A 22656-nucleotide genomic window follows, 5' to 3' on the forward strand; every position below is an offset into this window, starting at 1 on the left:
AAAATAAACAAAACTCAAAAAAATGTTATTATCAATAAATAAATTCTTTAATTTGAAGCAAAAAAAAAAAAAAAAAAACCCAAAAAAACTCCAAAGGTGGAAAAAGAAAGTGCACAAATTCCATACAGAAGTGGAAGGATAGAACTCTTCAAGTCACATTCATTCGGATTCTAGAATTTGCAGAAGTGACCTTAGAGGACACTGGCCTCATTTTCGAAATGACCCAGAGGAATAGGAGACTCCCAGAGGGATAGGAGACTAGCCCAGAAAAACAAATTATTACTAAGTTTTGAATCTAGACATGACATGATAAAATATGAGCTGATCTGGTTTGATTCCTAATTCATACAGTCCTAAGAGTTGCTAGGATTCTTAGAGATCACCTAATCCAGTATCAACGCCAATGCAAAAAGCCTCTGTAAAACCCCTGGGAGCCTCAGCAACACGTGACCTGGAAGCTGGAGGCTCTAGCTGGCAGCAGGCATTTCTATGTTGGCTATGAAATTTGCTTTTAATCTTTGATTGCCAACCCCTAATCTTAGGCTGTTCCTAGGAAAACAAAGTAACTCTCTTTATAAAAATGTATAGCAAACTTCATGCATGCTTACCACCCAATTCGGGACTTAATTTCCTTATATGAAATCTAAGAAGAATAAATTATCAGTATACATTCCTCCATTCTAGATGAACAGTTCTTTGAAGGCAAAACCATATATCTTGTAAATCTTCATTTCTGACTTAAGCAGGGGCCTTGCTTATATCATGTTTTTGAATGTTTGTTGAATGATGAATGAGTGAATGAATAGACTGAAATGAAATGAATGCCCATATTTTAAAATAGCATATTAGTTGGTTTCTTGCCTAAATGTTAGCTCAGGAGGAAAAAAGAATACTCAAATATCTGAAATATTTCTCGAAAACTTTATTCAAAGTTATTCACCTCACTGTTAATAAAGTGTAGTTAATTTTCTGTGCCAGCATTATTAGGCCTGCCCATTGCCGGCAATGGACTTTGAGAAAACCCATTTCCTGACACTCAAAAGTTAAATTACTCTCTTCAAAACATACCGAACTCCCAATACTTGCAAAAGTATTTCATGCACCATTTCCCCATCAATCTTTTAATCTGAATTTACATTATTAAGCTACATCAGCGGATGTTAAAATGAAGGCATTTTAACAAATTATGACTATACAAATCAAAATACCACTGGTTAACATTAGACGAGAGTATTTTACAAACACTACATGTTCCTTTGCAATTTGAAATATTGCATTTCATATTTGTGTAGGTTTATTTTGGATAACTGAAACTTCACAGAATTTAACAGCAAATAAAGTTTTAAAAAATTTAGTTCTGTACATTAGTTCCAACTATCTCTATTTTACAATCTGTAAGGCTCATGTCATAGTTCAGCACCAAAGAGATCTACAAAACTGTCTAACCAGTCTTATTCATCCCATGTGATAGTTTTCTTTAGGTGAATGTCTGAGAAAATGCTTTATAGATCCTACTTCCAGATGTTGAAGTGGAATACTCGTTTTGGCCGGTCACACTATGTAAAAACTTGGGTTTTACCTTTTCAGTTTCCTTGAACAGATTTTTTTTTAAAAAAAGGAAAAAGGACAATACTGACACCATGAATTTACGTTGTCAGTCTTTAAGTTGAATTTATAACACTGAAGCATCAGAAGTAACCTAATAATGCCTTGCACCATCCTTTTTTTGTTTAAAATTTTTAAAAGGCAACCAGAAAAATGTTTTCTTTATTCTCAAAATAAGGTACAAAGAAGGACTGAAACAACAAACTTCCTCACACACATGTGCCAATCACATCAATGTTGTTCCGCATAATCCACCTTGAACTGATTCTGAAGCAGACCTAGAGCTACATGCAGAGCTCCCAAGTGTACCACCAGATGTCTGCCCGATGCTACGTAGCACCTCTCTGTTCAGAGGTCATTACAATAACTCGTCACTGCTGGCCTGGACTTAAAGCAACGGTCCAGTTTCCAGAACCAGTGTTACTGTTCCAACTCTTCTCTCTTCAGGATTTACAAATTTCAGAAAAAGAGCATGTTTGTCTTGCCATTTTCAAGCATGGTTTGTTCTTATCACTTTTAAGACCACATTCCCTAAACTAGAAACATTTTTCAAAAACCACAGGTACTTTACTTTCAGTAATCTTGTTTGTTCAAAGTATAAAATTCGTACATGTTTAAAAAAATTAAAATTGGAGACGAGTACCTCTGTTTTTTTCCGCCAGAAGCACACAATTCATCCTCTCACATTTAAAACTAAGCTTCATGCATACAAATGGCCAGAGAGGTATGAAGTTTTCCCGAGCCCTTAATTTCATCTGAGTACATTAAGCGTTGGCTAGATCACAACAGGAAGCATATTAGCGAATTGAGCAAAAAGACTTTCCCCCAACAACACTATAGTTCTCCAGGCTCCATGTCAGTCACATAAAAATTTAAGCAACATGTAATCCTCTAAAATTGTCCCCAGACATCCCATTCCCAGCTGTTCCCATACAGAGCCCACCCACCCCAGCCCAAACTGAAGTCTTGTACCCCACAGAAGTATCTTAATGCTCCCCGTTACTAATGACAGTTGCTTCCGGTTCTGCGGCTGTTGCAGGGAGTCTTGGCACCTTTTTAGCAGGACTTGGAATATGCTAAAATTAAAGGAAAGATGTTGTTGTCTCATGGTTGTCATTGTTGTTGTTTTTTTTTTTTTTAAGAGTCATAGTATTGATTAAAGTTCCAATAGAAAAACTGTGGAGAAGTTTATGCTAAATATATATTCCATATAACTTTTCATAGTGGGAATTAAATGTCCATTCTTTACCTTACGGTGAATTTATTATACAATTATTGAAATAGCAAGAGAAAGAGGAAGGCCACAGAGACCCACCAAACACAGTCTTTTACTTGTTACATCCTGCGTTTGCAACTCAAACACTAGTAGCTTGACCTGCTACCTAATTTGTATACTAGGAAGAAGCAAGACTACGCATTCACCAAATTTGTGATGAGCAGATAAAATAAATAACTTCAAGGTTATAAAGTTCTCAGCTTGAAGCCTGGCTCTGATCCTGGTCAAGTCATGTAACTTCTTGCAGCCTGATCTCTAAAACGGGCAGAGTATCATTTACGTCAAGGTGGTTTTTATTAGGATTAAATTAGAAAATGTAAATAAAGCACCTGGCATACTAGGAATTCAAAGCATAGCTATCATTGTTAATCTCCTTACAATTTTGGAGATGGATTTGACAATGGCCTGACGAGATGTGAGGACCTCAACACCCGGTCCCTCTTCACCTCTCACCAAGACTTTACCACAAAAGAGTCTTCTCTCTAGATCAGCCTTCCTTTAAACTCTGGTACAATTAATAAAGCCTAGTATTTACTGTGCATTTTGAAAATGCTAATAATTTAAGTGCAAACCACTTTACACAACTGGAAAATGGCACAGCCAGAATCCAATCCCAGAGCCCTTGCTCTGAATCACTCTGCTTTATTGACATTCCTTTAAGTCGCAAAATCTGTTAGGTCCCCTAAGCCCTGAGATCTGGGGATAGAAATTTAACCTAGTCAAAGCCCAAAACCAAACCCAGCGAGCTTTACTTACCTCAGTTGCTGTGCTCGAATGCACAAGTCCTACTCCTTCATCCAAAGTGTCATCATTTGGAGAGGGCCGCCGGGCGTAACTTCTTCTGTGCTTTTCATCCACTCTAACTAGGTACCATGTTCCTTCAAAGAGTGAATCTATTGAACTCTGGGGAATATAGTTGACTAAAGGAAAGGCGGAGAATATGAAAAATTAGTTACGACATACAACTTATCTGGTAATAAAACTAAAAAAGCTGCATGTTTCCCTATAATTTTCACCACCATCAGATTAGTACTGACTATTGCTTAGATATCTCGATATCCTTATATATAACATGTTTAATATTGTCATAGCCCTCCAATATACTTTTGGGTGTATAGTTATGTATATTAACAGTTTAATATTTTTACCCAAGTGATGAGTATCCTCTCTGAGCTTCATATTTTCAGCAAAGACATCTGGTGCCACACAGGTTCTTGAGTCAAGCCTTGACTTAAGATCACATAAACTTGCTGTTATTTTATCAAGAGCAGACCCTAAAATAATAAATAATTCCAACATTAAAAGACTAAAATTAGCCTAAACAAAATGTTGCCAAATGGAAAAAAACTTCTTCTCGTGTTTTTTGTTTTTTATTTTTAAAAGAACTACTGACTATTGTTTAGTTAGAAGATAAGATGATATCTATTTAACATAGCTTCCTATGACCTCTGATTAGACATTTGTTTAATGTCAGCCAGTAGCCAAGTTAGGAAATAGGTGAGATTTAAAACTATAAATAACTTGTCTACAGACGATCCATGATACAATTTTAATGTAATGCCAAGTCTACCATCAGTTTTCCTCCATGTTTTTGCTCCTTCAGGGAAGACACAGAAATTTCCTTAAACATAGCCAAGACTGTAATGTTATAAAAAATTAGATAACTTAGATATGAGAGACTAAGAAGTGATCTGATATTATTCACTCATGATCAGATTCAATCATTAGAGTAAAAACTTGAAAGCTGCCTGTGTTAAATAGATATGCTTCCCTTTCCCATGACTACATATGCTTAAAACATGAGATAAAAGAAAGTTATTTGCCAAAAAAGGAAAAATCAAAAGCACTATGCCATAAAAATATTTAAGCTGACATGGAAGGAAGGAAAGAAGGTATCCTGACGCAGACATAATCCTACCCTCTACCCAGGCAAGAAAGATTTGTAGAGAGTAAAAAAACTCTGGCTATGTTCAAAGAAGTAATGAAGACTAAAATGTAATAATATAATGATCTATGGAACAGATTCAAGTGCTTGCTTGAGAAGCTTGCAGTATCAACCTTACCAGTTGGTTCTTAATATTCTTGTTTGAAGCCTCAGTACTTACCTGGTGTGGCATCTTGTGTAACTTTAAGGGAGTATAGGGTGGCAGCCAAACCAGAACCGTAAGAGAACACACCAATCCTCTTTCCTGCAAGCTGCTGAGGTGAGAACCTGTACAGGGGGAAAGACTTATTAGGAAGTTTAACTGATCTAAAACTACTACAATGTGTAGGAAGCTAGGAGTTGGAATAAAAATTCATCCTATAGCCTTAGGGACCTAAAGCTTTACCATCACAATAAGCAGACTGAAACAAGCATTTTCATCTCTTTGAGAATGATGCGGCTTGTGAAAGTTGTTTTACATAAAATAAGTTACTCTGTCAACAAGGGATTTATGGTTCAACTGTAGGTCAAGAATAATAAAACCATGAGACTAGCCAGAAAAGCCGTGTGAAATTAAATTCTCTGGGATTACTGCAGCTTCACCCCATGTATCTTTAATTCAATGGACAATTGGCAAGAAAGCCTGGAAATAAAATGTTCCGTGATCTGCCACCAACATACCTGGCACCCAAGTTGGTGTTAGAAGTCTAACATTCCCTAAATGGAGTTAAGCAGCTGAAATTTATACTTACTGTGCTAGAACAGAAGCAAGCGAACCATACACTGATGATGTGTACATATTTCCATTTTGATTTGATACAAGCAAAGATGTCTTTGTTTTCTGATTAAAAAGTTCAGAACTAGCCTTCATAAAAGCCTTTTCCACATCTCTATCAAAGTAGGTATCTTCTAATTTAACATCCCTGAAAGATTTGTAAAAAAGACGGTTTTACAGTGTTCAAACACTATATTTTTATTATATTACATAGCGTATCCAATTAGTATTCTAATCTGCAAGTGTGTGTGATTGTTTTTCCATTTGTTAAAAGCCAAGTGGCAGCATGCCAACTGCTATGGAAAACATAACAGTGGTACAGTCCTTTTTCTCAAACATTTTTATGATAAAATTAAGACAACTTAATTCTATTGGGTTAATAAACCCACTAAATCTTCACTGTCACCAAACAGAATATACTACTATTTTAAGTCCATAGTAATGTCTATTTAGTTAGAAGAGTCATTATATTACAGGAGCCAAGTCTTAAAAGTTTAGTAGAATTTTATCAGATGGAGAAGGGACACAGGCAAGGAGAGAGCATAAACCTATGCCTGGGTTTAACAGGCATTGCATGCTAGGAAGGCTTTCAAATGGAAAATGTAAGAAATACGAAAGTAGACTTTGATAGTGGCAGTGTGCAGGGTGGATATGGGCACAGGGGCTAGAGAGAGGCAGGGAGAAGAGTGAAGAGGCTGTTGTAAATATAGCCACTTGTGCGGCTATACTATCATAGTGGCAACGGGAAGGAAGCTAAAAGGAGGAAACCAGAAAATCTGAGTACAAATGACTAAAGAATTCATGTATGTAAGCCACCATTTCTCTGGGACTCAGTTTCTTCATCGATGACATAAACAGGCTAGACTAGATGACTCCTAAGATCCTTCTGGCTCTAAAATTTTCAGGACCGTATAAATAACAGTTTAACATATAAAAAAATGCTCTCCTAATAGAAGGGAAAAAAAAATCACAACAACTCTTACCCAAAGGCTTCCAGGCCACTATAGATACTATTTTTATCTCTGTTCTGGTCATTGAGGAAGTCATTCAGCAACATCCGGGCTAGAGATTTTTGAACTAGTTTACAATAGGGTGAGTGGAAGATCATGAAGCCAAAATCATTCAAGGTAAAATCTTTGTCATTTCCCTCTGAAAAAGAAATCCAGAGAAATTATTAAATTAATATAAGTTACTAACTTTTGAAGTTTGATTTTAGAACAGGGCTAAGGGGCTTTATATCTTTAAAGAGCAACCAAATATACACTGTGTAATAAAATAACTTAATGGTTTAAAATGCATATCAAAAAGACATCCACGGGGGCCCGCCCACTGTCTCGGGTGGTTGGATCGCTGTGCTCCTATGAATGGCCGGCAGCTGGTGAGACCTGCCGTGAGCTGGCAACGTGAGCTGGCAACCGACTGCCTCAGCCGGGGGAGCGCAAGGCTCATAATACCAGCATGGGCCAGAGAGCTGCGTCCTACACACTAGACTGAGAAACAACGGCTTGAACCAGAATTGGGGCGGGGGGAGGTGAAGAAAGGGGAAAGAAAAAAAAAAGACATCCACAGATAGAACAATATACATTACTGTTTTTCAAACTTAAGAGTCATACTCATTAGTGGAGTGTATCATCAATTTAGTGGATCAGGGCCAGTATTTTTTTAATCTTAAAAAACTAAGAGTACTTTTAAAAATGAAATAGAGTAGAAAATAGCAAACTGAATAACTTGCAGCATGGATAACTTTGTAAAACTTTTGTTTGCCTTTAGCATGCACAATGTATTTCTTACTGTGTGTCCTAATAAAAAGTTAGAAAAATCACTGTACTGTTAAATACATGCTGTTAAATAGTAAGACATTTTACATACTGCAAGAATGCTTCTTATCCAGAGCCACTAGGTTTCTGAATATCTGTTACTGAATATTCTTTTTAATCCTCTCTCACAACCTCTATAAAGCAAGGCTGGACTATAGAAAAAGCACACTTTATGTGATACTGTGTGTTTTAGTAGCATGAATTCAAATACTGTCCTTTTCAGTACAAGAACTTTTTCATGGTTAAGGATGGAGATTAATGATGACATTAAAAAAATAAGTATGAATTCATAGGTCAAATGCAAATAGACTATAGGGGAAGGGGGATCACATTTCAGTAATTTATTTTCACTACAGTTTTCTGTGGATCACAATTGCAAAAAACTAAAACCTTGTGAAAATACTTCTCACGAAAGATGAACAAAACTCAAGTTACTTTCTTTTACACTACTTTTGATTTTCTTACTGGGGGTAAATCGACCTAGGTATTTTTGCAGAGACATACCTCATTTTTACAGAGACATACCTCAAAGCTTACCTCTCTTCCTAAATTACGCATTCCCAGAAACTATGGGAAAATGGCTATTTAGTAGGCGAGAAAGAAACGGTTAAAGGACGCTAATGAAGGATGCCCATGAAGCAGTTTCTCAGTGAAGACACCCGGCACATCACACCATCCTCAACAGGTACCAAGTCAAGGAAAATGAATAAAACCCACCTTTCTGCCACTGGGCACGGATCTTTTTGCGGTAGACAGAATAGCAGCGGTCTAGCGCACTGAGGTAGCACTGAATGGAGAGTTTTCCATCTACTATAGGATACTCAGAAAGCATATCAGGCTTGTAAAAGTCATAAGCATGTTGCATATGTGTCCCACGAAGTCCTGTTAGAACCAGAAAGGAAGATGTCCATGTATTTCTGCTTCTTGATGTTTGTATGTTAGTAAGCACATTGCATTATCTGGGGGCCTTCCTTAACTATCTAGTCAACTCCCGCCACGTGCAATGTTAAGAAACACAAGGTGAAGCCAATACGTAATTGAAACAACACCTAACCTTATCCACAGACAGGCCTAAGACTCCTTGAGATGCAACATTTTCATGCAAGGTTCATAAATCTAATTGGGGGATCGCAATTGCTTAACTGAACTGAAAACAAGTTAAACTTGCCACTTACTGTGTTGACTCTGGGCAAGCTATTCCATTATTACTTAAACCCATTTTACTTCTCTATAAAATGGGATGACATCACTTATACCATACAACTGCTATGAAGAGTAAATATAACACATATAAAGCATTTAGCAGTTTCTGCGTTAATTGACCACTCAGTAAGTACTAGATTCTATTTTCAAATTTCTCAGCATAGTGTGCTAATTTAAACTTGAACAAAAACTTTCACAATCACTCACCTCGTTCAAAAATTAAAGGTGCATTTGGCCCAATTAGCAGAGCAACGGCTCCAACTCCACCTGTAGGTCTAGCATTTCCTGTGGCATATACAGCAATGTCTCCAGCAACTACCAAGGCATACCGTCCTGAAAAACATGTTTTGTTAGTACACAAGGTGATCAACACTGTAAATATCATACATGCAAACTGAAATGTTATTTATTTTCCCCAGAATATGCTTTTCTCAGATTTGGTAAAGAATAAAAGGTCTCACTAAGTTTTAGTAATTTTGTCCTACACAATAAACAATTCATTAATTCAGATAAGTTGAAAGTCATAGCTATCTTCCCAAATACATTCAAATAAACCTAACTGGTAAAAGTCTGCACGTGGCATTAATTAAAAGGTCATTTTGGCTTATTCATCTGCAAGGAGTTTCTTTGGAGTAGAGGCATGTAACATACCATCCCAAGAGCTGGACTCAATCCAGTTAACAGCATTGAAAACAGCAGCTGTGCCTCCATAGCATGCATTAGTTGTGTCTATTCCTTCTATATCTGTGTTCCCAGACTCCTCAAAGAGCTGCATCAAATTAGTCTTCACTGACTTTGATTTGTCAATGATTGTCTCCGTTCCAACTTCTAGCCGCCCAATGCAATCATAAGAAAGGCTGTTTCTCTCCATAAGATTTTGAACCACAGTCATACAAAGAGAGTTGATGTCTTCTCTATCTGTGCAGAAGCCCATCTTAGCCTGGCCCAAGCCAATAGTATACTTTCCAGCATCTACACCATCGTATTTTTCCAACTCTGCTTGATCAACATATTGAGAAGGAAAATAGATTTCAAGTGCAACAATTCCTACATCTTTTGGCCAGCAGGCTTCTGCATTCAAAGGAAGTGACCCAGGCATGGTGAAAGAGCTGTAGAAAAAAAACAACCAGAAAAAACAGTTTCAGGTTATAAATTGCAGATTGTCAAGTTAGTTCAAACTTGAGAAATTGACATTAAGAGTTCAACTATCATCTGAAATATTAGTTGTTTCTAAATTATCATGTTTTACTTAGGGCAGTCATTTCAAATGTGGAAGTAGCAATTATAGCATGAATGGGATACTATTATTTTAAATTACCATCTTTCAGAAAGGCTTGCACTTCATTCAAAACTAGTCATCTTTAGAATTTAAAACATGATTAGAAGTAAAGAAAATTCAAATAAGATTCTTCCACGTTGTAAAGAATGATAAGAAAAAACAAAACGATAATTTAATAATATGGCCCACAAATTAGAATTCAAGTACCGGATCTATTCCTGGCCATCAAAAAAAGTTTAAATAAGTCATTCATTCATTCATCATAGATATAATGATTATTCACAGCTATTGACTTTTATGAGTTTAAAAATTATTAGATCAAACAATATTGCATTCCTTACTGATCTAAACAATTCCAGTGAATAGAAAAGCCAGACTATAGAAGTCTACCAAGTTGATCTATACGTAACCCCTGATATTATAATCCAAAGAACCCTCCACCCAGAACCCAAATGATTAAAATTTTAAGCAAAGACAAGTTCCAGGACCCATCACAGGGTCAAATGCCAATATTGTATCTTTCTACAGCTAGTGTATAGGTGATAAATGATCATAAAACCACAAGGTATCACTTAGCTTCTAAATCGGGAGGAAAAACTGATTTAAATTTGAAAACTGGTAATCCACATATTCATGGAACACCTAACTCTTAGATAACATCCCTTAAAACCACCCCTTCTTTTTTAAAAAGGGCACTAAAAAGTTGGACACACTGTAAAAACTTTCAGTAATGTCTAGATTTACTTACCAACAGTAAAAAAAAAGTGCTAGCCACTCAAGAGCATTGCTATGTGCCTATGGGCAAGTCACATAACCCATCGAGCCTCATTTCTTTACAGAAGTTTGTATCATAAAAATAGGAAGTAGTCTAGATATTTCAGAGGGAATTTAATATAGGCAAATAGACAGAAACTTGCTGGAGGGACTACAGGAGAAAAGGGGGAACGTGGTTATTCGGATCCCATGAGCTCGCCTTCCCACTGAAGCTGCTGAGCTACAACCCAGAGACCCATACTCCCATTGCTGCTGCTGCCCCTGACAGAAAAAAAAAAAGATGGTTACTTCTTCCCACCGTCTAATCTCACTTGATTACTTCCATTATAGTCTAAGCAGAACCCAGCTGGCATAGGAGTCCGAAAAATGTAGTTGTCAGGCTTTGAACAGTAGCACTGTCCCTTATTTTTAGAGAAAGAATTCTTTCTATTTTATAAACTTCTACAACTCAATTTCCTTTTTAGGTATCACATAATTCGATGGTGCTGCTTAAGTGGCAGAATTTCAGCTCTTCATTGACATAAAGATGTTGGCTTATGAAAGTTACCTGGATTAAACTGGTTCACTAAACTTCTATAGCTTTTGCCAACTTACCAAAAATTTGACTCCTGAAAAATGAATTGTCAAATCCTGTATTTATGTCATTTGTCCTCTGCCATTCTGCAAACTCTGGAATAGTATTAGATATAATGAAATTACAGACTACTGTTACAGTGAGTCAAGTTTTGAAATCTTGAGGGAATATCTAAAGTAGAAAGGCTGCCCTTAAACCACAAAATCTACCTTTAGCCCACAGGTCATCAAATAATATGTCTATTAAAACCTAAAAAGTAAGCACCTTGAAATATAATCATACAATCTAAGTTACAGGTCTTAAGGGATACCTGTTGATCTTCCTTCTAAATACTAGAATCTTATCCATATATATATTTTTTCCTTCATCTGAACAATGGCATGTTACATGCCAACCATTTGGGGTAAGTTCAATAGATGATCTTTGCCCTCTCAAATAGTCACTGTCTCATGGGATAGTAAAGTACAAATGGATCATAATAATAAACAACAGAGAGAGTCACCTTACGTTTTGGAGAGCTACCTAACCCAGCCTGGCAGCAGGCAAAGGATAAGAAAGGCTTCTTGGTTCCCGGTGCCTGACATGAGTCTTACAAAGAGGAGGAGAAAGCGCTAGAACTCTGCAGAAGCAAGTGCTGGAGGAAGATTTTCAACAAAGTGAACAACGTAAACAAAAGCCCACACACTCCAAGGAACTATAAAAAGTTTTAAGACTACACCGAAGTGCAATGTGAGGCCAAGTGTGCAGATGAAGTGGGTGAGAGGTCAGGAGACCTAGATATGCATCAGATCCTAAAGGTTCTGGTATGCTGATACTAAGAAGCTTCAACTTTGTCACAAATACAGTAAGAAGCCATTAGAGAGTTTAACGCAGGAATAACCTGGTCCTGTTTTAGTGTGGAGATGAGTGCTTTCCGAACTCTAAAATCAAGTTCGTGGATGACAAACATTTTTTTAATGCTATGTAGAGAATGGATTTAACTTAGGAAGCTGATACAGCAGTCCAAATAAGACACAGATTATGGACTAGAGCAATTACTGCACGAGGGGTGAAGAGGGACAGCTTCAAAAAACATGGAAGCAAAAAACTGGCAGAAATTGTGACTGACTAGATGTTAGGAAAAGAAGGAAATGTTTAGGATGACTCCCAGCCTCAACTGTTTTGACTCAACAGACTTACTATCAGATACACTAAGTGACAGGCTTACTGTCAGATACACTAAGTGATAGGCTTACCGTCAGATACACTAAGTGACAGGCTGACCGTCAGATACACTATGTGACAGGCTGATCGTCAGATACACTAAGTGACAGGCTGACCGTCAGATACACTAAGTGACAGGCTTACTGTCAGATACACTAAGTGACAGGCTGACCATCAGATACACTAAATGACAGGCTTACTGTCAGATACACTAAGTGACAGGCTTACCGTCAGATACACTAAGTGACAGGCTTACCGTCAGATATACTAAGTGACAGGCTGATCATCAGATACACTAAGTGACAGGCTGACCATCAGATACACTACGTGACAGGCTGATCGTCAGATACACTAAATGACAGGCTTACTGTCAGATACACTAAGTGACAGGCTTACTGTCAGATACACTAAGTGACAGGCTGACCATCAGATACACTAAATGACAGGCTTACTGTCAGATACACTAAGTGACAGGCTTACTGTCAGATATACTAAGTGACAGGCTGATCATCAGATACACCAAGTGAAAGGTTAACCGTCAGATACACTAAGTGACAGGCTGACCATCAGATACACTAAATGACAGGCTTACTGTCAGATACACTAAGTGACAGGCTTACCGTCAGAAACACTAAGTGACAGGCTGACCATCAGATACACTAAGTGAATAGAGAAGTACCTGTCCACTTTCCCTTCTCCCACATAAACCCATCAATTTTATAATCTAAACTTTGCTACACTGAAGTTGAAATGAAGACATAAAGGGACTATCTAAAGTTACTAGACAGATTCTAAGTTTATAGTAAAATTAAAGTATTAGTAAGATTAAGTCTTCTGCACAGTCCACAGAACAGAGCTCTCTACAACTAGTGTTTTAAAAAAAAATGGCCGGTCCATATACTTAGAAGAGGAACCCATCCTATATGCTACCTTCTAAGTCACCAAAGCAGAGGCAGCAGGATTAACCACTTTCCCAGCCTTTCCCACAAGGTTACCCGTCAGATTCTTTTCAACTCTTCAAACTGCTCTACACATGCTAAGGACAGTGTAATTTTCCCTGCGTGACCCAACTGCTTGCAATGCTTTTGGAAATAAAATGGACAAGTATATATAATTTTCTGAAGGTATAAATATGTTTATAAAAATCCATAAGGCCAGGCTTTATTTCCAAAATTAACCCATATGTACCATATATACAATGATTGACTAGCTCTGATTAATTCTTGTACAGTGGTACTTACAAAATAAGGTGTGATTCTTAAACCTCCTAGAGGTTAAATAAATGACTTATCTCATTTGGGAAAAAAATGTAGCTTAACTAAAATAACCCACACATACCAAATTAAATCATGACCCTGACCTCGGTATGGAAACATTTTTTAACTCAGTCAATATTGCTCATTCTTGTGGAGGTTTTCATTACACCTCTTGGTAAAAAGCCATCTAATGTGAAATTAGCTTCTGGTTGAAACTGAGGAAGAGTAAGATTAAAAAGGGAAAGAGGAAAATTAATACAGGGAAGTAACTGCTTCCATGGCATTTCAAACAAAATATTCATACAGTTTCTGGTCTGTAATCTTTACTTTCAAACATCCTATTAAGTATATGCTCTTATGTTGTCCTCTCAAATGCTCTCTGAAGTAGGCTGGATACAAATTAGAAAAATAAAATAAATAAAAAGGCCAGCTAAAGATCTGAGATGTCCACATTATGGTGTTAACCCCATAGAGAATGGGGTAATTGTGGTTAATTCACTATTCTAAATAGCACAAAAATTTTCTAAATATAATACAGTTTAAAAATCGGACAGTTTAAAAAATTACCTGGATATATTTTTATTCTTTTGCTGATAAAAAGGTACTCCATTATTTTTCAGAGCATTGTATTCACAATAAAAAATGTCTAAGCAGGAAAATGGGGATTCTGCATTTATAATAAAATATGTAAATTTTCTTTGTAAATTTCATCTTTAAAAGGAGGGAAAAGGTACACTTTTACCACACAACTCTGTAACCTTCCAAAGCGCTTTTCCAACAAGAAAGTACCAACAGGAAGACTCAAGTCTGTTCTAAAGTGAAGGCTCACCCCCTCTGGTGGACAAAAGGGGCTCCACGTCCTGGAGGACACAAAAGGGACTGATGGATCTTTAGGGTCCATAAATGAAAGGAAACTGGAAAAGGTAGGGGGAGGTACGGAGGGGGAGAGGCAGGGAAATAAGCTGAGGGTGATGACCCAAGGGCAGCCCTGACCTAGCTCCTCAATGGCTGGCTAAGGGAGGGGCTTAGGCATCATCCCAGGGAGTATGATGCCAGCCTCCTAAGGAGGCTTTCTGCCTTCACTCTCTCTCCTGCCCTAGGCTAATCTCTCCAAAATGCTTATCTGACCTTCGTTAAGATGCTGTTTAAAATTGTTCCAAGTCTCATCTCTATTATTTAGGGTTAGCCTCTTTGCACTAGACCAGGAGCTTCCAGAGAGCAGGAATTGTGTCTTGTTCGTCTTGGTGTCCCAGGTACCCAGCTTAGCACTTGGCATATGGTAGAAGCTGATGTTGAATAAATGAAATCCCACTAGCCTTTTAATCTCAAATCTGTAACAACCGTAGGAAATCATAATACTGAAGCACAACCCCCCAAAAAGCAGAATCATAAGAGAGGAGCTCCATGGCAACACAAGAAAGCAATGGCTGCAAATAATTACATTATTGGGTCAAACAAATTTGCAATCACTGTTCAATCTTACTTAATCGTAAACATCCATCCATAGCCCACATATGCTATTTGTCAAGGTTGTAATTTAAAAAGCACTATTGGCATACATGCTTACCTGTGATTGTTTCTGATTAAGCAGTTTTTGTGGTCATATTTTATTATCTAGATTTTTTTCTCTTATGAGTGAACACTAATTTTTAAAATTAGTTCTAGATTTTAACAATTCATCTAAAAAACACAAAATTAGACAGTCTTCTGAAGCATTATGGCATTAACTAATATTTAAAACCAATATTTAAAGATAAGGTATTACATTGTAAATGATTTTAAGAATGCATGGTGCATACAAATGGTTATTTGCCTTAGGATAAAAATTAAATACGCCCTATCATTAGAGAGGCACATTTCCCTTTTAAAAGTGTGACAGGATGCCATACCTGTGTGAGGGATAAAGAACTTCAGTCTCCAGGTCTGTCACTGTTTCTTCCTTCAGGCACTAGAGTTTCAAATAAGAACTTTTTTTAAAGTCATAAATTACCACACAAATTCAAATAACAATTCCACTTCAAAGTGCGTTAACATATAAACATTTCCTTGTCCAAATATATTATTATATAGAACGCAATTTGACTTTGCTTAGAAAAAAATGGTACTTAAAGCTTATAAAACTTTACCCCCCTTATTTTAATTCGGTCTTACAGTGGTAGGTTCAGTCCTGGTAATGAACTGACGTTAAGTTCATAGCCAGGCTTTAAACCAAGTATGATGCTGGAAGAGTTGTAGCCATCTTTACTAAATTTGGGTTTTCAAGAATTGGGGGAAAGGAATATAAACAAGTTGTACTGGACTAACAAATTTCTGGAGTAATGAGATACATTCAAGAGCTTGCTCTGCACTTAGGAGCTTGTGGTTTTTAACAATAATTCGTGCCTCTTTGAGTCTCAATTTCCTCATCTGTAAAATGGAGCTAATATCTGCCCTCCTGGCTCATTGTGGAGGATTGCTGAGAAGATACAATATGTGAGTAATGCTTTGCAACAAAGCACCAACACACTGACTACTATCCTAGTTCTTAATTTTCAAATAAAACACCTACCTATCTAGCAAGACCTAAGTATCTTCATTATTTAACCTTTTGCTCCTGTTTTCAACTTGGCCACCTTCACCCTCCCCGACCTTTTAAAGAGTGATATTAAAGCGCTTATATTAAAAAAGATAAGCATTTGATATATCAAGACAAAGGAACATCAAGGTTTGTCATCATTTAAATTACATGGAAATAAAATGGGAAGGTGACTTTGGGGCATTTTCTTTAGTCCATCTGTTTTGTAGGATTGTTAAACTTGAGACAACAGTTCCTATGTTTAACACAGTTCCCTTTGCTCTCTAATTATGGGCCAATTTGGTATCTGCCCAGAGACTATTCAGATGCTGTTTAGTAAAGCTTTACTTCTTTTATATCATTTCATCATTAAAGAGCTCTTCACAGATTTAGTTTCTTTTACTTCATTAAGTTCACCCTCACCCCCCCAAATAAATAAATCCTGAGTTTTATAGGAAAAGATAAGACTACTACATTCTAAAAAAACCTCTTTGATTAAAGTATTATATATATATGCTTTGAGAAAATAACCTATTTTTGTTCTTTATTATCTCAAATTATGCTTTAGTATCTCAAGTCATCTGCAAATTAAGCAGACCACAGGAACCAGTTCTCACTGGTGGGGGGAGGGAGATATGATTTCCTCTCCATGTGGAGAGGATTAAATAACATAGTAATAGCCCTTGTTGAAGCCATGAAGCCATGAATGTATACGCCTTTAACACAATTTATGCCAAGGAAATTTCCCCTAAACTGCCAATAGTCCCTCTTTCAATTTTGATTATTTAAATTGGGGAGGAAAGTTGGGGGGAGGGAAAGAAGGGAGAGGGGAAGAAAGGGAACGGGAGAAAAGTGAAGGGGAGAGAGAGAGCGGGGAAGAGAGGCAAAGTAGAAAGAAACAAAAGGGAAAGCAGATTCACAGAGGGCTGCTGTGCTACTTAAGCTCTCAGGAAAAAGAGGCCTGGTGAACAAATGGAGGCCGTGAATGGCACTTTGGGGAAGAAATCAGAAAGGGATTAGACTTTCCATTCTCTTCTGCAATTGCTAGAAGGGTTCTCTATTCTGACTAACACAACAGTTCATAAGCTTATTTCTATCAGAAGGTGTTTTCAGAGCAAGTGATTGATAGAGGGAAGCACGGGTCAGGAAGCAGTTCATGAATCACAAGCGTTGGGCAAGTCACCACAAAGCACGTCTGGGACTCCTGAGATACACACAGACAGGCATTTCAAGTTGGGCAAAGATTAAAACTGAAGAATGATTAGACTGCCTAGGGCCAACCAGGTTCCTATAATGTTTTCTTCTGAGGGTTAGTCCGTGTTCTGAATTTCTCCCTCCTTAGCCTTGATTCAAACAGGTGGTTGGAGAAGTTCATCCAGTACACATTTCAGTTCATAATAAACTACTACATGACAATCTTTTGCACTATTACAGGAAAGAAATCCAGGAAATTGAGAATATGCTGCCTTTCCTCCTTAGGAGCAAGCAAGCAAAACTACTGTTAAGAAAGCCTTGCCTACACTTGTACACTCTGGTCTAGTTCTCTAAGTATAAAACACGGGCATCCCTGTCTGCCCCCAGAGTTACCGGTCTACGTATCAGAGATTCTACTTGTATCTCAGTGCCCTGTTCTAAGCTACCTCTTTCAGGAAGGTTTCCTAGAGTTCTCCAGTCAGGGCCCCGTACTCCTACAACCCGCACGTCATTCACACCAAAGTTTTCACATTCTGCTCTCAATAGAAAACTAATTATGGGCAGTCTTCTTATCCACACTGGGTTCCTAGATTCAGCTTGGGGAAAGGGCTGTATTTTGATTCTTCTGAAATCCCTTTGAGACCTTGGAGTTAAAGGGCCCTCAACTGCCATTGTTTGAGGGACAAATCTTATAGATTCAAGTACTTGTTGCAGCCCTCATTAGTAAGGTCTCTTAGGTATCACTTTTAAGATGAGCTGCAACACCAAATAATGTCCAGAAAATTGGCTTTTTACGGCGGCTGTTCAAAACGAATGGTAGGTTGCAGTTTTTCCCAGGTCCTAACCTGAAAAATGTATGGAGTCGAAATGGAATCAGAAGAGAACATTTGGTCTTACAATGATTCCCACATGCACGTATCCCCAACCATAAACCCTGCAAAGACAAAGACTGTGAGCGTGAAGGGTTACCTTCTCTTCTGCTCTACCTATACTCAGTTGACCAACAGCAAGCTAGCATTACCACAGGCCAAGCATTATTCAGAATTGAGTCCTACCACCCTCACCTTAGACTGGGTAACATTTTTTTCAACCTTTTTAAATGGAACCAAACAGAGATTCTGATATATGGCCCATCAAGCTCCTCCATCCACAACCCAACTGCGTCTCCCACATTCAGTTCCACTGGATTATGATTTTTAAAATTCTAGGATACCCAGGAAACACGTTACATCAATATCGGGGTTTTGCATTTCCTGTCAGAAAAGCTATCTAACATCTCAATCAAAAATTCTCAAAATCACTCCATTAAGAGAAAGAAAATGTAAAAGGATGCTGGAGGAATATTTAAGTAAACAAGATCAAAAGCAAGGCCCAGAATTAGCTTAACAGATGACATGGCCCCAAACATTAGCACCCATTTAACTCTCCCCATTGAAAACACCTTCTGAGAACTGAGGTTACTGACTAAAATAGAATTGACTGAACTAAACCAGAAATGAAAAAAAGGGCAAACTTACAAACTTGGAGGAAAGAAACCTACATCAGTTAGACACAAAGAACGTCTTTCTCCTCTCCCATAAGATATGCTATCCCTGCTCTCCTTATATATATAGTACAAAAACAACTGAAATTTTAAAATTAAAGTTTTTGTCAAAGAAAGAACACAAACTGCTAGATGTCTCAAGCTGCAAAGAACCATCTGGCACAGATACATGTTAAGGACTTTCAATCTGCCTTCTAACAATCTGTGCAATAAAAGTCCACGCCCTATCGCAGCAGGAAATACCTATTAACTATACTTCCTTTTGTCTTAATTTTGTCATTTATCTTGCCATTGTTTTTCATGATTCATCCCCAAAATAGAGCAAATGTTACTTAGCAGCAGCAGAACACATCACTCTACTGCAGCAGATTGGCAAGAGCCTCAGCAGGAGGAAAGAGCTGCAGCAGAGGTGAGCCCCCAAAGAGTCCTGTGATATCCTAAGACAACATGCATGACAAGCTTTACCTTTGTCCGAATCCCTATTCCAGGGTGAGTCAGAGCAATCCTTTCTCTACCTCTGGTCACCGCAGGGCAAACGTTTTCAAAGATCCCATATACTTGGCTTTGAAATGTCCTTGGCTTAACCCAAACCCTCTTGTGTGTGAAGGCCCATGGGTAGCTGCCCATTACATCATCTTACCAGGTCTGGCTGGTCCAGAAGCTATTAGCAGGAGGGAGGTACAGCTTTTCCTAACACTGAGGAACCCTATTTTTTTAAATGGGCATACAAAATACGGAGGTGGGAACGTGGGAGGCAGGAATCTATGATATGTGAAGCAAACACACAGAAGCAATCAAGAGCACAAGTACTCAGCCAGGTTAAATCATGGTTGTGATGCTTTCTTGTACCTGAGCTAGGAAAAAAAGATATGTTACCCACTTGCCTTCCTCTGACTAACTCACTACGTGTGGCAGCAGGACACACCCCCTACCTACAACCTAAGGGTGATCTTCCCCATCCTTCGGCGTCCACCTTTCACCCAAGGCTCCGGAAACGCCCTGGCAGCCCAGCTCCTTTCTTTCTCATCCCCTCCTGATGTCCCCCTCCACATACATACACACACAGACACACACACACACACACACACACACACAGACACACACACACTCCCCGCTTCTCTCAGGCACATCCAGCTCCTGGCTATGTCACTAGAACCCTAGCCTTCAACGCCCTTTCGCCTTCTCCCCTCCGCAACTCGCCTGTCCACACCAGTGTCCGCGGCCCCTCTTCAGACTCGCTGAGGTGGTTCCCAAGTCCCTGGTAAGGGAGGCCCCGCACGGCCCCGACTCACGGCGCCCCATCCTCCGGGGCCAGGTCCATACCTACGCCCTGACCTGGACGGAGCCGGAGCTCCTTCGGGCCTAGTCAAGGACACCGCCTCCGCTCAGCGCTCCCCCCGCCCACAGCCCCTCGGCAGTCCAGCTCAGATCCTCTTCGCGGGGAACTTACCCAAAGGTGACCGAGAGGTGGCCAAGGAAAGTGAGTGAGCCACGAAGGTGCAGTACGCGGCACCTCCTCTCACCCAACAGCTTTATAGCCGCTCACCCACCCAACTCCAGCACCGCCGGGAGCCGGTGGGAGGTGGGTCAATGGCTCCAGCAGCCAATCGCGGACGGCAGAGTAGCCGGGCAGTGCCCGCCTCCCAGTCCAGCTTCTACCAATCGGAAGGAAAATAGAGGCGGGTACTCGCTAGGGTTTTCCCTCGTGGCTGGAAGGGCGGGGGGAAGGGCGGGGGAAGGGGCGGGAACAAAGTCGGAGGGCCGAGGAAGTGGGGTGAGAGAGTGACGTCAGGTGGCCCGAGAGCCGACATGCCAATAACAGAGCGGCACGAGACGGCGAGAGCCAACGGAAGCAGAGTGAGAGATTCTCCGACCAATTGGAGCCGAGTGAGAGGACATGGGGGCCAATGGGGCCTCCGCGTCCCACCACTGGGGAGAGATGGTTCAGTGTGGGAGGCAAGTTGGTTCTCACTTGAGAGTCTGAGGTTGCCTAGCAACCACAGCTAGGCTTCACCTGTAAGATTTCTGAAATACTTGATTTGAATTCGATCTTAACGTTTTCTGGTTTCCAGAGCAGCTAGATGCGCCAGCATTACAGGTTGTAACAGAATACGTCACCCAGAATTTGTAAATCAGTAAATATTCTAAATATCTGATTTGTAAATACCCAACATTGTCACCTCTATTCAAAACTATGTTGATTTTTTTAAGAGACTGCTATTGGGACAATTCTTCCTAACTAAACCTAAGACAAGATAGTTTGGGGTTAGATACCAGCAAGGGAGAAAGGGCTTTTTACCTGTTGATCCTGATTCTAGGCTTTTTTGCTAGCCCACGCACTGTGAAGAAAGGGATTTCATCCAACACGTTCCCCACTGTATCTACTGAGCTTGATATGGTAGGTGCCAAGCAAAAGGTGTTGAAAGAAGGAAGGGACCCCATCATTCTCAGTATAGGGAATCCACAGGATAAGGACTGCCTAGCTGCCCCGGAAAACAGAGGAGCAATTCAAGCTCAAGGCAATCACTGAAACACTATTTGGGAGAATCCGAAGGAGGACAATTATGGCTTTAAATTAGACTCTACCTCCTCTCTTCCTCAGATAGAGAAACCATAATACTTAGTTTTGGTGGGGGACCATGACTGGTTCAGAGTTGTTTGTATCTCTAGCCCTCTCGTTTTGGAAGCTGTTGATTAGGGGGTCACTGATGATTCTGTGCATCACATAACTAGTTATATGGAATTTATTATTCACTGTAGATACTAACCTAGTAAGAGATAGTCTCAGCAACAAAGTGGCAACATATATTCGCTTGGACCACTGTGAAGTGGTGGCATAAGTTGTCTGGGGGAAGAGGACCACTCAATAACGGTTATCACTTCACAATATGGCCCATGACATTCATTCTGTTCCAGAATCAATGCCATTTCATGCCTTCATAAAGTAATTAGACAATAAAGAAGGAGACACTGTCTGATTGTGATCAACAATTTAGAGAGAGGAATTAAACATTCCTGGCACATTAGAATGCATTGAAAGGCAATTATGGACAAACACAAGAAAGATGCGGCTTTATCCTTAGAAAAGGATGGAAAATAGTTCCAACTCCAGGAGTACACAACAGGGAATGATTAGCCAGATAGTCATGAGGATAATCATCTTGCACAACAGGAAATTCCCAAAAGGTACAGACTGTGTTTTTGGTTAAATTAATCTTCAATTAAGCAAAGTGAACATGGTTATTGATTATTGGGAGGGCAAGAAATGAACAACAAAATAGGATAAAAATTAAATGTATAATAGAACATCTCAATTGGTTTTAAAAAACAAGGCTCAGATTCTGTGAAATATAATACCGTGTTGCCCTGAAAATAAGACCAGGTTTATATTAAGTTTTGCTCCAAAAGACGCATTAGAGCTTATGTTCAGGGGATGCCATCCTGAAAAATCATGCTAGGGCTTATTTTCTGGTTAGGTTTTATTTTCAGGGAAACATGGTAGGAGATTATACCAGGCTCCACAAATATTAGCTATGGTCGTGCGATTGAGAACAAACTATGCATATATTTATTTTGGACGGGGCTGCACGTTTTTTTGAGCTACAATTTGACACAGCATAGTGAAGTCAATGTCATACTTGAGTATGTATTTTAAAACACATTAAGATATGTTTTATTA

At 39.0% G+C, this 22656-nt stretch overlaps 1 protein-coding gene across 2 annotated transcripts; it reads right to left on the reverse strand.

The window, feature by feature from the left end:
- Nucleotides 1–907: 907 nt before the first annotated feature.
- On the reverse strand, nt 908–20566 carry HMGCS1 (3-hydroxy-3-methylglutaryl-CoA synthase 1). Of its 2 annotated transcripts, XM_019736212.3 has the most exons (11): nt 20428–20566; nt 15576–15634; nt 9252–9709; nt 8808–8933; nt 8115–8279; nt 6564–6729; nt 5558–5728; nt 4987–5093; nt 4030–4155; nt 3638–3801; nt 908–2681 (listed from the first exon to the last, which is right to left on the reverse strand). In XM_019736212.3, exons 3-11 carry the CDS (start codon nt 9697–9699, stop codon nt 2592–2594), a joined length of 1563 nt encoding a protein of 520 aa, XP_019591771.2. In that variant the 5' UTR covers nt 9700–9709; nt 15576–15634; nt 20428–20566; the 3' UTR covers nt 908–2591. The 2 variants fall into 2 exon arrangements, with proteins under 2 accessions (XP_019591771.2, XP_019591772.2); XM_019736213.3 differs by lacking the exon at nt 15576–15634 and having other exon boundaries at nt 20428–20559.
- Between the last annotated feature and the right edge of the window lie 2090 nt (nt 20567–22656).

Source organism: Rhinolophus sinicus, chromosome 3, assembly GCF_057876585.1.
Source record: "Rhinolophus sinicus isolate RSI-liver-muscle chromosome 3, RSI-T2T, whole genome shotgun sequence".
Taxonomy (NCBI): Eukaryota; Metazoa; Chordata; class Mammalia; order Chiroptera; family Rhinolophidae; genus Rhinolophus; species Rhinolophus sinicus.